The 15,344-nt window shown below is 40.5% G+C and overlaps 7 protein-coding genes across 8 annotated transcripts; 3 read left to right on the top strand and 4 right to left on the bottom strand.

Annotated features, from left to right (window-relative positions):
- Window positions 1-178: 178 nt before the first annotated feature.
- Window positions 179-1,284, bottom strand: LOC104751123 (mitochondrial import inner membrane translocase subunit TIM23-2). Its single transcript, XM_010473005.3, has one exon. It carries the CDS (start codon window positions 1,077-1,079, stop codon window positions 513-515), a length of 567 nt encoding a protein of 188 aa, XP_010471307.1. The 5' UTR covers window positions 1,080-1,284; the 3' UTR covers window positions 179-512.
- A 3,110-nt stretch (window positions 1,285-4,394) lies between these two features.
- On the bottom strand, window positions 4,395-5,228 carry LOC147925817 (uncharacterized). Its single transcript, XM_087492782.1, has one exon. The coding sequence runs from the start codon at window positions 5,226-5,228 to the stop codon at window positions 4,395-4,397; it is 834 nt and encodes a 277-aa protein (XP_087348908.1).
- A 383-nt stretch (window positions 5,229-5,611) lies between these two features.
- Window positions 5,612-6,391, bottom strand: LOC147925816 (uncharacterized). Its single transcript, XM_087489881.1, has one exon. The coding sequence runs from the start codon at window positions 6,341-6,343 to the stop codon at window positions 5,702-5,704; it is 642 nt and encodes a 213-aa protein (XP_087346007.1). The 5' UTR covers window positions 6,344-6,391; the 3' UTR covers window positions 5,612-5,701.
- A 60-nt stretch (window positions 6,392-6,451) lies between these two features.
- Window positions 6,452-7,538, bottom strand: LOC147925815 (uncharacterized). The gene has a single exon (XM_087492781.1). It carries the CDS (start codon window positions 7,472-7,474, stop codon window positions 6,452-6,454), a length of 1,023 nt encoding a protein of 340 aa, XP_087348907.1. The 5' UTR covers window positions 7,475-7,538.
- Window positions 7,539-8,899: 1,361 nt separating this feature from the next.
- On the top strand, window positions 8,900-11,678 carry LOC104751122 (telomere repeat-binding factor 5). Of its 2 annotated transcripts, none has more exons than XM_087490127.1 (6): window positions 8,900-9,363; window positions 9,826-10,073; window positions 10,225-10,309; window positions 10,723-10,806; window positions 11,072-11,354; window positions 11,458-11,678. In XM_087490127.1, the coding sequence occupies exons 1-6, from the start codon at window positions 9,214-9,216 to the stop codon at window positions 11,487-11,489; spliced, it is 882 nt and encodes a 293-aa protein (XP_087346253.1). In that variant the 5' UTR covers window positions 8,900-9,213; the 3' UTR covers window positions 11,490-11,678. The 2 variants fall into 2 exon arrangements, with proteins under 2 accessions (XP_087346253.1, XP_010471305.2); XM_010473003.2 differs by having other exon boundaries at window positions 10,723-10,824.
- A 10-nt stretch (window positions 11,679-11,688) lies between these two features.
- LOC104751121 (eukaryotic initiation factor 4A-3) lies at window positions 11,689-14,207 on the top strand. The gene is made up of 5 exons (XM_010473002.3): window positions 11,689-11,968; window positions 12,387-12,456; window positions 12,539-12,648; window positions 12,824-13,254; window positions 13,346-14,207. Exons 2-5 carry the CDS (start codon window positions 12,389-12,391, stop codon window positions 13,979-13,981), a joined length of 1,245 nt encoding a protein of 414 aa, XP_010471304.2. The 5' UTR covers window positions 11,689-11,968; window positions 12,387-12,388; the 3' UTR covers window positions 13,982-14,207.
- A 434-nt stretch (window positions 14,208-14,641) lies between these two features.
- Window positions 14,642-15,285, top strand: LOC104751120 (uncharacterized). Its single transcript, XM_010473001.3, has one exon. It carries the CDS (start codon window positions 14,750-14,752, stop codon window positions 15,140-15,142), a length of 393 nt encoding a protein of 130 aa, XP_010471303.1. The 5' UTR covers window positions 14,642-14,749; the 3' UTR covers window positions 15,143-15,285.
- The last annotated feature ends 59 nt before the right edge of the window (window positions 15,286-15,344 follow it).

Below are 15,344 nucleotides of genomic sequence, written 5' to 3'. Positions count from 1 at the left end.
AATACGTACTCACTCTCTCCATTACATTGAATATGAAAGGCACGAGATCATTAAGACTCTAATATCAAAATATAGCAGATTAGCAGATAACTAAACAGAGGAGAACAATGATGTGAAATGATAAGAGATACATGAAAGAAGAGCTTCTTCTCAAGTCTGATACAGTACAAAACATCCATTTCTTAACAAATCAAGGAAGATGGTAACATTGATGATCAAACAGAAACATAAAACACTAACTAGCAGAAACACTCAATGACAAATTAAATTACCAATCGGTATCAGTATGAATATTAAAAAAAAAAAGGTTTGCAGGTTATTCTTCAAAGTGAAACTGCATTATGAGAGACATACAGACTTTGTACCTCTTAGAAACCAAAAACAAAGTTTTCATTTTTAAATGATTCCAAGACATACCAAAACCTATCAAATTCACCATTTTCTCCTATCAAAAATTTCAACAACGACGAAAACAGAGTCTTCCAATTAGACTCTAACACATTCGCAGCTCTTCAAATGGGAACATACCGCTTCACAATTTGCTTCCCTGCTACAACAGCTCCAGCCGCAAGTCCACCAAGAGCACCAGCCACAGCCGCGGATCTCACCCCTCTCGCCGCCCTACAAACAGCTCCAGTTCCAAGACCAGCAACAACACTGGTCCAAACATCGTCTCTATCCGTACCAGCGACAACACCACTCTCGATCCCTGCGTAGACCAAACCAATGATACCAACCCTGTTACCCCAAGTCCGACCCGCCTGACCAGAAGAGTTCAAGATCCTGTTGATTTTGAGCTTAGTCGTGTCGCCAGATTCGAAGCTTTTGACTCCAGTGATAACTCCCAAAGAAGCTCCAGCAACGGAGCCGCCGAGGTAAGCTGTACCGGTGTAGAAAGTGAGATTCTCACCCCAAGATCTACGCTGCCTCAAAGCCTCCTCCGTGAAGAGAAACTCAGGGGAGGTAGGAAGCTTGTAAAGGTACTGAGATTTGTTGATTGGGACTTCGTAGTTTTGGTAAGGGTTGTAAAGGCGTGTGTTTTCGTCTGATCCGTGATCGGATCTGTTATTGGCCGCCATCAGAAATGGGAGAGAGAGAGAGAGAAGTCTAGGTTTTAGGGATTTTTGATGGTGGCTATCGACGGAGGAGGAAGAGAGAGAGAGAGAAAGAAACGTGTGATGATGTGTGTTGTGTTGTGTTGTGATTTTTGTTTGGTTGGTCGCGGAAAGTAGAAATGAAACCAAACTAAAACTAAAAATTTATGTTTAGGGTTTTTAGGGAAAGACTCAGTCCAGTTGTTGTTTCCACCAGTACCAGATTCGCACTGTACTCGCGTTGCTTTATTTTTGGATTTAGCCCCATTAGTTTGTTTTTCTATAGTTGAACCCAATTTGGTTTTCTTTTCACACACACTTTATGCTGATATTTCGAAATTTGACCACAGAAGTTTCATTTTTACAATTTTAAAACCACCTTAATCAACATTTGACTTTTCAATATCATACCCCACCTGCAAATTGCAAATTCATTTTTTTTTTGTCACAACAAATTGCAAATTCATTGTTTCATAACAAAACCGAACATCGTTGAACTTTTATAAATTGTTTTTTTTTTTTTACTAACAAAGTATCGGATTAGCTCAAACGAGCCAATTGTAAGGAAAAACATTGACAAAGGTAATTTGATGCGACTCCACTCCAACTCGATGTGCCAGCTTATCCGCGACACCATTCTGTGAACGGGGGATCAGATCAACAGCGAAAGATATGAATTCTTTCTTATCATCTTCAATCAAGTCAAAATATGTTTTGAAGGCAGGCCACTCGGAAGGCGAAGACACCATTTCACCAAATCAGAACAATCCGTGAGAAAAACTACTCTCTCTTTATCTGCACCAATCATGCACCGCATTGCCCAGATGAGTGCTTCCACTTCTGCATGGAGGGGTGACAAGCTTCGAAGAGAATTAGATGCACCCATAATGGGAGACTCCCCCTCAGGGGGAATGCAATGTCATCCTCTACCGATAAACTGGTCGGACGCCTTCCAAGATCCATCCACAAAACAGCGGTGGTTTGTTCCTTATCTATCAATCACAGTCATTGTATTGACTATGGGACCAGGATTCTGGCGAAAAACATCCTGAGACGGCGGTCCCGATCCCTCCTCTAGCGCCGAAAACCAAAGTTTTGCTTCCTCCTCCGCTATCTGTAAGACAGCTAGTGGGTTGGAGTCCAAATTACTAAAGACTTTATCATTTTTGGCCTTCCAGATATACCACAGAATCCATGGGAACACATCCATCGAAGAACCCTCCTGAATTCTCCAAAATACATAATCTATGTTTGCATAGATCGAGCCTGAAGGAAACAAGTATGGGGATGTCGGAAACGAGGACAAACCCCAAACCTGCTTAGCCGGAGGACATAAGAAGATGGCATGATTGATTGTCTCCACCATCCCCGCACAAAGTGCGCAATCCGGATCACAGTCCAAACCAAGACGCCGCAAATTAGTTGTTGTCGCCACACAACCCGTAATTGCTTGCCACAAAAAATGTTTGATTTTTGGTGGACACCGAAGTTGCCAGACAAATGCCTGAATAGGAACAATGTCCGGACCGATAACTGGATAGATATCCCCGGTTTCTGACATAAAGTCTGATACCCAGATTTAACGGTGTACATACCAGATTTTGTAAAATGCCAACCCAATCTATCTGGTGTGGGGGAATAACCAAGAGGTAAAGCTGAAATAAGGGCAACATCCTCCAGCTCAAAAGAGGCCGAAAGCAAGGCCAAATCCCAGGAGTGTGAGCAGGAATCCCGAACGCAATACTGGTCTCGGGGATTGAGCAGGAATCCAAGGGTCAGACCATACTAAAATGGAATCACCGGATCCTATTCTGAGCGTAGGATCGGCTGGCGATCCCGAATGCAATACTGGTCTCGGGGATTGAGCAGGAATCCAGGGATCAGACCATAATAAAATGGAATCACCGGATCCTACTCGTTTAATGAGTCCTTTGTTTACCAGAGAGCGAGCAGATACAATACTCCACCATCCATAAGACGGAGAGTAAGATTTAATTGAATCCAAAGGATCTGAGTGCCTATAATATCTTCCTTTTAAAACCCGCACAAATAAAAAGTCTGGAACCATAATCAACCGCCAGAGTTGTTTAGCCAACAGTGCAGTGTTAAAATCATCCAGACACCGAAAACCCAAACCTTCCTCCATCTTATCAATACATAACCTGTCCCAAGCAACCTAGTGTAAACCTCGTGTTTCTCCAGAAGAACTCCACCAAAAGTTAGAGATCGCACTCGTAAGCGTCCGTGTAATTTTTTCGGGAGTTGAAAACAAGACATTACAAAGGTCGGAAACGCGGTACCACTGATTTCATCATTACCTCCTCCCCCCCCCTAGATAGCAGTCGAGCAGGCCATCCACCTGTCTGCTTTTGTAGTCTATCATGAACAAAGGAGAAGATTTTAGTTTTTGACCCACCGAGGCTTTCAGGGATACCCAAGTAGGAACTCATGCCACCCAAAGTGGTGATTCCCAATACACCTTTCAGTGCCTCACGTAAAACCACATCCACTGTGTGGCCAAATTGAATCGACGACTTCTGGAAATTAATCCGCTGACCAGAAACGCGTTCATATTGTCTTAGTATCCCTAGAACAGCCTCACATTGCTCCTTTGTGGCCCGACAGAAAAACAGACTATCATCTGCGAACAGTAAGTGCGAGATCGCAGGACAGGCAGTCGATACCTTGATACCCGTAATAAGTTTATATCGTTCCGCCTTTCGTAAATTTACAATGAGAACCTCAGTACAAAGTATAAAAAGTTATGGCGATAGGGAGTCACCCTGACGAAGTCCTCTAGAAGGAGTTATGGACCCATGTTGTTGGCCATTGAGCAAAACGCTATACTGAACCGAAGTCACACACCACATGATCCAAGATATTCATTTCTCACAAAAACCAAATTTCTGTAACAGATGTTCAATAAAGGGCCATTCGACCCGATCATAGGCCTTGCTCTTATCTGTTTTTATGGCCATGAACTTACCCTTGCATGAGGGATTAGTACGTAGTCCATGAAACATCTCTTGAGCAATCAAAATATTATTCGTAATTAGCCGTCCATCTACAAACGCCGATTGAGTCTCCGACATAATCTTGTAACCAACATTGCATAGACTAATAGGTCTCCACTCAGACATCCGGGTCGGTTTATCAACCTTTGGAATTAGGCAAATATTTGTCATATTTAATCGTTTATCGAAATCAAAGTGTGTACCAAAAAGTTTTAAGTCAACCTTGACCGTGTCCTATGCCCGTTGGTAAAAAAGCGCGGTCATACCATTCGGTCCAGGGGCTTTATCAGGGTGCATCATAAAATAAGGCCTCTTTGATTTCCCTTTCTGTGATTGGTCGCGTCAATGTCTCATTATCCTCACCCTTGATAGATGTGTCCACCTCAGCTAGTGTTTCCTCAAAATCTGTAGGAGCCGTGGATGTGAATAACTCTTGAAAGTAAGATACAACTATACCCTTTACTTGAGAGTCCTCCGTAACCCACTGTCCATCTTCTTCATGAAGCCCTACAATACGATTTTTAGCTCTACGTTGTTTAGTCTGGGCATGAAAGTAACTAGTGTTTTGATCCCCAAGACGCATCCATCGACTCCGACTTTTTTGGTACCAGTAAATCTCTTCATCCCGATAAGCCTCACGTAGTTTCCAAGTCAGCTCCGAAATAACCTCAACAGAAACACTATCAACCTCTTGGGTGATCGCGAACCTACCCTTTATTTCCTCGTTCATCTCCCGACCGTATGGGACCTGTGCTTTCTGCCACTTAGATATTGCATGCCGACACTGAACTATCTTATCCATTAAGTTTCCATTTGTCCCCGTCACCCCAGAACCCCATCCTTCTGAAATAACGCCAAAGAAACCCTCTTTATCAAACCACCGACGGTCAAAGCGAAAACAACTCCTCCCCCGTCGGATTTTATCCTTAAGGGAAGCTAAAACCGGTTTATGATCCGAGGCGATCATTGGTAAATATTCCGTGAAGGAATCACTTAACAAGTCATGGAGCTTCTCATTGGCTAACGCTCGATCAAGACGACACCGAATGGGCTTCTTATCCCGCCAAGACAGGCTATCCCCAACCGCAAGAAACTCTAGAAAGCCACAATGTCGAATCATAGTATTAAAACCAACAAAAGAAGACGCATGGCGGAGCTTCCCTCCTCGTTTTTCATGATTACCTTTTAATTCATTAAAGTCTCCAACAAGAAACCAAGGGGAATCCCTTGATAACCCAATCCGCGTTAAACGTTCCCATACTAGGTCTCGGTTCGATGGGACCGGGTCACCATAAACAAAAGTAAAATAAATAATTTGGCATTTGTAAGTAAGTTCTACGTCGATCAAACGATTAGATTCGAATAAAATAGAAACATCATAAGTATTATTATAGAATAAGGCCAAACCGCCGTTACAACCGATAGGATCAACCGTTTTCAAAAATGAATAACCAAAATGACCAAAAAAAAAAGCTAAAGGCTGTCTAGTTTCAGATAAAAATAAAAAATCAGGCCTATGCTTTCCCCACAAGTCCCTAAGATACCCAATAGTTGCTTTGTTCCCAAGCCCTTGACAATTCCAGCTCAAAATCTTCATTTATCCAGAGTTGGTTTAGGTGGCTTTGATCCACCAGTTGGACCCTTCTCCTGTTCCTGGTTCCTTGGGTTTGGTCCATCCCCTGTTGAATCCTTGGGAACAGGGCGTTTCCTTGGTGTTGTACGCAGGTAAACATTTAACTTTTTAGAAGCTGCTCCTTTGAGTGCCAAAGGAGGTTTTGTCTTGCGAACCTTATCCACTGGTGGAACCCCGACAGTTATTGCACCCGTATCAGCACCAATATCCATGGAGTCGTCCTCTGAATCCGCTATCACACCCGTTAAAGTTGCAGTGTCCGAAACGGGGTCCAGAGAAGGATCCACCAGCAAGTTAGCCACATCCCCATCATTCTGCTGATCTGGATCAGGAATCTCAGTTTTTACAACCTTGTCCTCTACCTCCTCCATTAGCTGATCAATAGGTTCCTCAGAAACTTTCCTTACCACCATCAGATCCTGCTGGCTTATAACCGAACTCGTTGTGATTAAGGAAACCGGAGTCTCAGCGATCCTTGCTTTTACGGAAGCAGATGCTTCTACGGAAGCAGTTTGGAGATCAACCGAAACAGGCAACTTCATCACCATTTGCATCTGCATTCGGAACCGTTGACTCTGCAGTGCCCACTGCATCTGAACCATTCACCTCGTTCATATTAGGATTTGGAACCACCCCCGCATCCTGAAATAGAGGTCTCCGAACCTTCTTCAGTGGTGGGACACCATTGATTGAGGATGAGGATTGCATCACTACTTGTTCAACAGGAACTGGGATCTGTCCTTGTTCCAACTCCTCAACCAGAACCGACGCAGAAGCAGATGCAGCAGCCGCAGCAGCTTTAGCCATATGACGATGATCATTGAATTGCATGTAGTTAGTGAACCAACGGGGTTTAGATGACGGTTCACCCCTTTCCCGTGAAGACCGACTTGTAACCCCTGTATCCTGCTTCCCTTTAAGATGTTGCTATCCGGCCTTGTTAGAAGCTGGTTCCCGACTCTCCCCTTCTTTGCCCTTCCCCTTATTCCTGTCACTTGTGACAGCCCCTTTGTAACTCTGCAAAGGGCGAACCAGATCATCTTCCCTCGGAAAATGCAGAGCTGGAGTAATCCGATCAGTCTTCCACAACGGGCAGTGATCCTCGTCATGACATAAGCTGAAACATTTTTTGCAGAATCCATGAAGTCTCTCATAATGGAGAGTAACGATTGTTTCCTCCCCATTATAGAACTCGATGATAGTAGAAAAGCATAAAGGCTTGAACCGTTGACTGTAACTTTCACCCTTCCACCATCAATATCGACCATCTCCACCCGACCAATCTCTGCACCAATGCTCCGGAAGGTTGGTTCAGCCCAGAACTGAAAAGGGACATTCAGTACTCTAACCCAAAAAGTTAACTCCGAAGGATAAGCCGGATCCACCGTTGGACTCCATCGCACCATTGCCACCATCCAGCGGTCAAAATGAAATGGAGCCATCTGGAGCACCTCCGTAATGTCCTCCTCATTGTCAAAATCAAACTGGAACTTCCCCATCCCTAAGTCAGCTCCCACAACACGTCCTTCCAAATGCCAAATCTTGGGAAGCATGATCAGAAGGGACTTCATGTCCTGCATTCTTGGGTTCATACAGTGACCCACAACTGTCTTTGAGTATCCTGCTATCAAAGCTGAGTTATCAAAAAACGGGATTTTGATTCTGCGCTTAGGAACCATACCCTCATCACTCTTACTCACACTACTCTTACCCAACAAAGAACTTTGAGACATGATTAAAAACTGTACCCAAACCCAAATATGCCACCAAAACAGTAAAAGAGAGCTGAGAACTGGTAGTGAAAAAATGGAATAGAAAATGTTGTGATGAGAACTGAGGACTGGTAGATGATCCTTTATATACATCCAAACTTTCCAATACCACCGAGCTAAAAATCCCACAGATTCAGTGTATAAATGACAAAATATCTCCTCTTGATCCGCATAAGCCATGAGAGTAACCAAGATTACCATTAAAGAAACCAAATATGGGAACCAAATCAAAGCCAACCTCCATTGTGAATCAATCAGACACGATCTGATGTGGAGAATAACTACATCTCTGACCCTAATTATATTTCCATTAACTCTGGTAATAAGAGATTGTGCCAACCTCTCAGATCGCAGGAAAGGAATCCAGGATAACACACACTCAAACCCCACTAAATCCAAATGTGATCCACAATCTTTCACCTGTAGCCAAGATCCAATGATTAAATGGCAGAAGATTACCTCTTGATCCTCAGAGAACATAAGGCTATCCGAATATCCTAATAAATTACTTGAATAGGGGAATCGAATCATTGCCAAACCCCACTTCGAATAAATCGGATTCCAATTGATCCGCAATAATACCACACCTGTAACCCAGAAATCACCTCCGTAGTCATCGGTAATTCCGATCCGGGAGATCACAATTCCAGATCCCATTGAAACCGATCGTATCCCATATGTCAGAATACTCTTATCACAAAGATCCCGATATACAACAATCAAGCCATATCTCCGAATGAATATTAAAATTGTTAAGCACCGACCAGTCCAGTTAATCTCATATCTTCTCTTCCTAGTGAAACAATAGAATAGAGATAATCCATAGAACGAAAAAACCACAAAAACCCAAGAAAAATCCGAAGTGATTCCCCTACAGTCCATTCAGAAACCTAGAACCGCCGTCGCCTTTTCAATCGCCATTACACAGATCTTTTTCGCGAAAAATTTATAAATTGTTTATGATTGCACAAAATCAAACAAAAAAAAAACTAAATGGTGTTTAACCCAAAATAAATAAAATATTACAAAGTGTAGCACAATTTTATTTTTATTTTTTTTCTTTACGACAAATAGATCAAATAAAATCCCTAAAACATAGATAATAACGTCATTAACATAAAAATAACATCAAACGACTATACATACATGTATTATATTGAAAAAATTATGGTAAATTGGTAAAAGATTTACAATATGATATATATTTTGTGGGAACAACTTTCATATTTAGAATTATAAATATTTGGTCAATTAGACCAGCATGAAACATGTATGAAAATGTATATTTAGGTTTCTATTGGTGACCCATACAAAAAATAACAGGAAAGGAAATGAGGAAATAAAAATCAAAATATTAAAGGATTCATTATTTCAAATCAATTGTTCATTTGTTTTAATTTGAGTCAAAAAAAAAGTAAAGAAAGTAATTTGTTTTAATTTCGAGGTGTAAATGGAATTATGCGGAAGATAAAATAAATATTAAAATTTCGAGATACTAAAAATCGAAAACTTTTTTTTTTCTTTGGGGTAGCCAAGAAACCAAAACTTGTGCAGACAAGTCCCAACTGCGCAGAGCCCGAACAAACGAAACCTCCGGCGAAAGTTACGGCGACGAGGGCGGTGTCTGACTCCGATATTACTCCGATAAGTGTGTACGCATCTAGGAGGAGAGATCACGAGGTCAATTACACAAGGGTGTAATGGGAAACCAGAAATTAAAGTGGACGGGGGAAGAGGAGGAGGCGTTACTCGCCGGAATTGCAAAGCACGGTGCCGGTAAGTGGAAGAATATTCTCCGGGATCCAGAATTTTCTAACCAGCTCATCAATCGCTCCAACATCGACCTAAAGGTTTCTCCTTTTTTTTTTTTTTTTTTCTTTTCAATTGAGCTCTTTAAAACCATTGTCTTTGAGCCATTAGAAAACCTAGCCAATCGACTCTGAGACTAACCCCGGGAGTGCATTATGTACTCGGTCGTCTCTGATTAGTTTAAGATCCATAAAAATCTAATCTTTTGGGAATAGGTTAGTAACCTTTGTTCATTAAGATTTTATGAATAATCCTTCAATCTTCCTTTGTTAGTAATGTTGCATCTTGTCACATTGGTTATAGTAGATTCCTGGAATAGATATGAACCCTAGAAGTTAATTTTTTTTTAATTGATTCAAGTGTACAATACCTAAAGCAAGCTTGGTTGAGTTGGAAACTAGAAAGAGCAGTACTTTCCGCCATTTTTGCAATTAGTTTCTTTTACTTGGTAGCCTTATTGAAGAAGAATCTGGTAATTATGTGTGTTTCAAATACTTTTGTAGGATAAGTGGCGTAACTTGAGTATTGCCCCCGGTACTCAAGGTTCAACTAATAGGGCACGGCCGACAAAAGTCAAAGAGGAAGAAGGCGTCACTCCACCTCCAGTTGTAACTGATGAAAAAACTACTCCACCTCCTATTGTTAACCCTATTATTCCCCCAGCTCCTACCCTTCCGCGTAAGAAATCTATTGAGTTGATCACTGATCAAAGTGGTAGTAACAGTGTGGTGGATACAAAGAATGCTCCCAGGTTTGTCTTTCTTTCTTTTCTGTTTCTCATGCTTGAAATGGCCGGAACTTGTGCTGATTTTGCCAGTTCCATAAATGCTAGCCTATCAACTCTAATCTTTAATAGATCAATTCATGGATTGCTAACCTTTTCGTGGTTCCCTATTAAAAAGGTATGATGGGATGATATTTGAAGCTCTCTCTGCATTAGCGGATGGAAATGGATCTGATGTCAGTTCCATTTTTCATTTCATTGAGGTTAGCCTAATTCCTCTTTGCTCTTCTTTGTGCTTGCTTTTTAAACTACTTAACAGATTATTTGAGACATTATGGGCACATGTAAACTGTATCTACATTGACTTTTACAACTGGCTTATTACTACTATCCACAATCTTCCTATAATTCGTTCTTCTCAGATGAGAACACCGAGTTCTGAATGTCAAGTCTTATACTACTAATCATCTGTACTTTGATGTTTATATCATGATGATAGTTGTCGTGAAGCTGTCCACTATGGCTATGAGCTATCTGAAAAAATGCTATAGCTCTTGATTTTACTTAAAATTTGGGTCACTCTCTATTATTCTTTTATCCCATTTGGTTATATCATAGCCTTTGTTTTGGACCTTACGACTGAGTGCTGATAATGGTTTGCTGGTGGAAAGAGCAGCCCAGGCATGAAGTACCGCCAAATTTTAGAAGAGTCCTAAGTTCAAGACTGAGGAGGCTTGCATCTCAGAGCAAACTTGTAAAGGTTAGCACCTTCAAAACTGTAAGTCTTGAATCTCACTTTTCTTGTGTGTGTGTGTGTTCTTTTTTGAGTTCACATTTTTGAATTTCCAAACAAAACCATCTTCATCAAGTGGCGTTTACAACTATCTGGTCCATATCTGTGTGAGCCAATGAAGCACGGTTCAACATATAGAATCCAACAGAATCAGTGACGTTGTTCTTGAAAGCCTTCTCATGCTATGTATTTGTTTTTTTCCCTCTGTGTTGTTCAATCCAACACATAACAGTTACAGAACTTCTATAAGATACCCGATCCATCAGAAACAAGAACAACACCAGCCCCAAAACCAAAGGAGACACATACGAAGTCCCGGCAATCAAACAATCAGGCTTCTGCTATTTCACTACAGATGATCGAGGAAGCTGCAATAACAGCCGCCTGTAAAGTCGTAGAAGCAGAGAACAAAATAGACATTGCAAAAGCAGCAGGAGAAGAGTTTGAGAAGATGACTAAACTTGCAGAAGGAACAGAACATCTCCTGGTGATCGCTAATGAGATCCATGAAAAATGTATTAAACAGACTCTTTTCTCATTCTTGGCAAACAAACAAAAAAAAAAAAAAAGAAAGATATACATGTCTAACCACGAGTACTATATATGTCTGTTTTACAGGTTCTCGTGGTGAGGTTGTGCTATTGGCTTGAGTCTTGGAGACAGACATTTCCTTGAAGCTCATTATCAAGTTCCGACGTTCATCTGCTTGTTGATAATATATAAACAAAACTAATTTACTAGGCCGTGTCTCTCTGTTTGTGAGTAAATTTCAGAGGTTCCTTTGGGGAAACCGCTTTCGTATATCGAATAATAATACTTTACATGTTTTGGATCCAAAACATTTATTTAGACTAATAATAACTTAAAAAAAAAAATAGTTTCTGCTTTAAAGGGCAAATCGGGAAAGAAGAACATATTTATGTTGTTTTCCTATTCCTACTTTGAAAAGTAAACCTAAAGAAAGGAGGACACGACCGTATTAAGTTATTAGAACGGTGGAACTGTAAAAGAGCAGTCTTTAACAGATTTTTGTTTGTTTCTTTTTTCAACTCCACGGCGCAGATCCGAGGAGTTTGGTCTTGTCTTTTTTTTTCAATCTTTCTCTCTTCAATTGCTTAACTAACAGCAGGTTTGTTGTTTGAAACCCCTTTCTTATGATTTGTTTTTGGATTCTCATTGTGCTTATAGGAGCATTATAGGGTTTGATGTTGTTTGTTTGATTCGTGTTTGTTTGCTTTCTTCCTGTGCAATGCTGATTCGTTAAAAGAACGATTTTTTTGGTACAAGGACGATGTAGGTTGTTTTATTATTAGTCCGACCTTGATTCAGTTATTTGTTGCATTGATTCCGTTGGATTATACAGTTGACTTTACGAAAAGATGAAATTTTTGTTACATCATAGAGAAAACAAAAATTGAAACTTTGTATGCTTTATTTGAGATTCTGTTCTTTGTTCTGGGATCTGAGATTATATATAAGTTGAATGTTTTTGGGTGAATCTTGGTTTCTTACAATGTCGATTTCAATTCTTTGTTATGCTTCACCAGTCATGGCAGGAATGGCCTCTGATGGAACCCAATACGATCCTCGTCAGTTTGATACTAAGATGAATGCCATGTAAGTCATAATATCTAATATCTGAATCACTTTTCACAACAAAATTGATACCATGAACTGAGCTGTGTTATATACTTTGCAGACTCGGCGAGGAAGGAGAGGAAACATTCTACACTAACTATGACGAAGTTTGCGATAGCTTTGATGCTATGGACTTGAAGACTGATCTTCTTAGGGGTATTTATGCTTACGGTAAGTTAGATGTTTCCTTTGACTACACATTAAGTTTTGTTTTCCTTTTGATTGTTTCAAAGCTTTGTTAATATCACTCTTAAACAAACTCATTGTGCTTCTGTAATAGAGTTTGTCATAATGCTGGTTTGTTCTTTCGTGGTGATTTATTCTTCTAATTATCTCCTTATTCCAGGTTTTGAGAAGCCTTCTGCTATTCAGCAGAGAGGAATTATCCCATTCTGCAAGGGTCTTGATGTGATCCAACAAGCTCAATCTGGAACTGGAAAAACCGCTACCTTCTGCTCTGGCGTTTTGCAGCAGCTCGATTACAGTTTGGTTCAGTGCCAAGCTCTGGTTTTGGCACCTACCCGAGAACTCGCCCAGCAAATCGAAAAGGTCATGAGGGCACTTGGTGACTACCTTGGTGTCAAGGCTCAGGCTTGTGTTGGTGGAACAAGTGTACGTGAGGATCAACGTGTTCTTCAGTCTGGTGTTCATGTTGTTGTTGGAACACCTGGTCGTGTCTTTGACTTGTTGCGTAGACAATCCCTCCGTGCTGATGCAATCAAAATGTTTGTTCTCGATGAAGCTGATGAAATGCTCTCTCGTGGTTTCAAGGATCAGGTTTAGTTTATTCTCCCATTTACATTTTCATTTTCTTTCTGATATAATCAGATCCTTTTTTTCTTACAATTTGATTTGAATTCTCTGTCAGATATACGACATCTTCCAGCTTCTTCCTTCCAAGGTTCAGGTTGGTGTTTTCTCAGCTACAATGCCACCTGAAGCCCTTGATATCACAAGGAAGTTCATGAACAAACCAGTCAGGATTCTGGTTAAGAGAGATGAGCTGACTCTTGAAGGTATCAAGCAGTTTTATGTCAATGTAGACAAGGAAGAGTGGAAACTCGAGACACTATGCGATCTCTATGAGACTTTGGCCATCACACAAAGTGTCATCTTTGTCAACACAAGGCGTAAGGTTGATTGGCTAACCGATAAAATGAGAAGCCGTGACCATACTGTCTCAGCCACACACGGAGACATGGACCAGAACACAAGAGACATCATCATGCGTGAATTCCGCTCTGGATCTTCCCGTGTCCTCATAACCACTGACCTCCTTGCACGTGGTATCGATGTTCAGCAAGTTTCTCTAGTCATAAACTTTGACCTCCCAACCCAACCAGAGAACTACCTTCACCGTATTGGAAGAAGTGGAAGGTTTGGAAGAAAAGGAGTGGCAATCAATTTCATGACAACTGAAGATGAGAGAATGTTGTCTGATATTCAGAAGTTTTACAATGTGGTCGTTGAGGAGTTGCCAAGCAATGTTGCTGATCTTCTCTGAAGTTTTTTTTTTCTTTTCTGTTGCGGCGGCCGGGTAAAATTTTTCTCTGTTTTTTACCGAGAAAGTGTTGTTTTTACCCCCTTTTTGGCACCTTTTCAATGCTTTGATACTTTGTTTTCAGGCTACTACTACTACTACTTAGATTTATAGTCTTTTTGCAAAAATGAGAACAGAACTCATTACATGATTTTGCTTTTTGGGAATCAAGAAATTTCGGCTTTATTTATAACTTCTGTTAACGTGACTTGCAAGATAGGATACTCTCCATTTCATAAACTATATAATATGACTTTTTGTTAAGTTTCTAGGTTCCTTCCCTTAAGTTTACTGTAGATGTAACACGAATTAGGTAATTATATCGAAATGGTGACGAGCCCCATAAAACTTTCCTCGAATTTATGAAGTAAGCAGCGGCCATGTGTAAATCCAAAGTACATGAGATCTTACAATATTTTCTTAGGATAAATAAACATACAACTGTACTAGGTACTTTAGTAATTAATCTCGTAATAATGTTATTTACTAAATTAACGTAACAAACATACAAACATATCTCATCTAAACCAATATAGCAGAAAACTTCGATAAATAATGAATAAAGATACTTGATCCCCCCCCCCCCCCCCCCCATTCTATAAATATGTCAAAGATCACAAGAGACAAAAAAAGCAGAAGAGAAAGAGGTTGGAGAAAAAAGCCAAAAGTAACTCTCCTTTTTGTCTTTCTAAAAGCAGAGCCAATTTCTTGAGGTTTGTTCCAAAGTCAAAGATGTTCAGATCCAAGTCATGCAGAGAAGAGATCAGAAGCAGCAGCATTAAGTACCACTGCTTCAGTAATGGAGAAAATTCAGAAGCAGGAGCACCTAGCCCAACAAACCAGCAGCCTCCAGTGATGATGAGATCTTACAGCACATCAACTTATAATACATACAAGAATCCAACAACAATGGTGAGAGACGATTCCAACAGTAAGTACTCGAAAAGAAGCAATAAGTTGAAGAAGAAAGCGTTAAAGGGTCTGTGTGAGGCAGAGATTCAGAGGAAGAAGAGAGTGGCTGCTTATAATGTGTACGGTGTTGAAGGAAGAGTGAAGGGATCTATGAAGAAGAGCTTCAAATGGTTCAAAGAGACTTGTTCAAATGCTGTCTATGGTTTGTGGTGATCCAGTCACAAATCTTCTTCTCTTGTTTCCCATTGATCGTGTCTGTTTTCATTCTTGCTCACCATATGATGACTGTTGTATCAACAAAAGATTCAAGCTGAATCATTAAGCTATGATCAATACGAATATAGGCCTTAATTGCATTTACGATATACTTCTCACTCGTAGACATCAAGAATGACGTAACCTGCAGCTCTCATGT

Source organism: Camelina sativa, chromosome 16, assembly GCF_030686135.1.
Source record: "Camelina sativa cultivar CO46 ecotype springtype chromosome 16, ASM3068613v1".
Taxonomy (NCBI): domain Eukaryota; kingdom Viridiplantae; phylum Streptophyta; class Magnoliopsida; order Brassicales; family Brassicaceae; genus Camelina; species Camelina sativa.
The sequence above is the reverse complement of the archived record's forward strand: the minus strand, read 5'-3'. Positions and strand labels throughout refer to the sequence as shown.

Bases quoted from the DNA above. Each gene is read 5' to 3' on its own strand.
- LOC104751123 (XM_010473005.3), bottom strand. From the start codon at position 1,079: ATGGCGGCCAATAACAGATCCGATCACGGATCAGACGAAAACACACGC.
- LOC147925817 (XM_087492782.1), bottom strand. From the start codon at position 5,228: ATGATTCGACATTGTGGCTTTCTAGAGTTTCTTGCGGTTGGGGATAGC.
- LOC147925816 (XM_087489881.1), bottom strand. From the start codon at position 6,343: ATGGTTCAGATGCAGTGGGCACTGCAGAGTCAACGGTTCCGAATGCAG.
- LOC147925815 (XM_087492781.1), bottom strand. From the start codon at position 7,474: ATGTCTCAAAGTTCTTTGTTGGGTAAGAGTAGTGTGAGTAAGAGTGAT.
- LOC104751122 (XM_010473003.2), top strand. From the start codon at position 9,214: ATGGGAAACCAGAAATTAAAGTGGACGGGGGAAGAGGAGGAGGCGTTA. The intron at 10,074-10,224 runs GTTTGTCTTTCT...CCTATTAAAAAG, and splicing joins GATACAAAGAATGCTCCCAG to GTATGATGGGATGATATTTG. The intron at 10,310-10,722 runs GTTAGCCTAATT...TGGAAAGAGCAG, and splicing joins CCATTTTTCATTTCATTGAG to CCCAGGCATGAAGTACCGCC.
- LOC104751121 (XM_010473002.3), top strand. From the start codon at position 12,389: ATGGCAGGAATGGCCTCTGATGGAACCCAATACGATCCTCGTCAGTTT. The intron at 12,457-12,538 runs GTAAGTCATAAT...TATACTTTGCAG, and splicing joins GATACTAAGATGAATGCCAT to ACTCGGCGAGGAAGGAGAGG. The intron at 12,649-12,823 runs GTAAGTTAGATG...TCCTTATTCCAG, and splicing joins TAGGGGTATTTATGCTTACG to GTTTTGAGAAGCCTTCTGCT.
- LOC104751120 (XM_010473001.3), top strand. From the start codon at position 14,750: ATGTTCAGATCCAAGTCATGCAGAGAAGAGATCAGAAGCAGCAGCATT.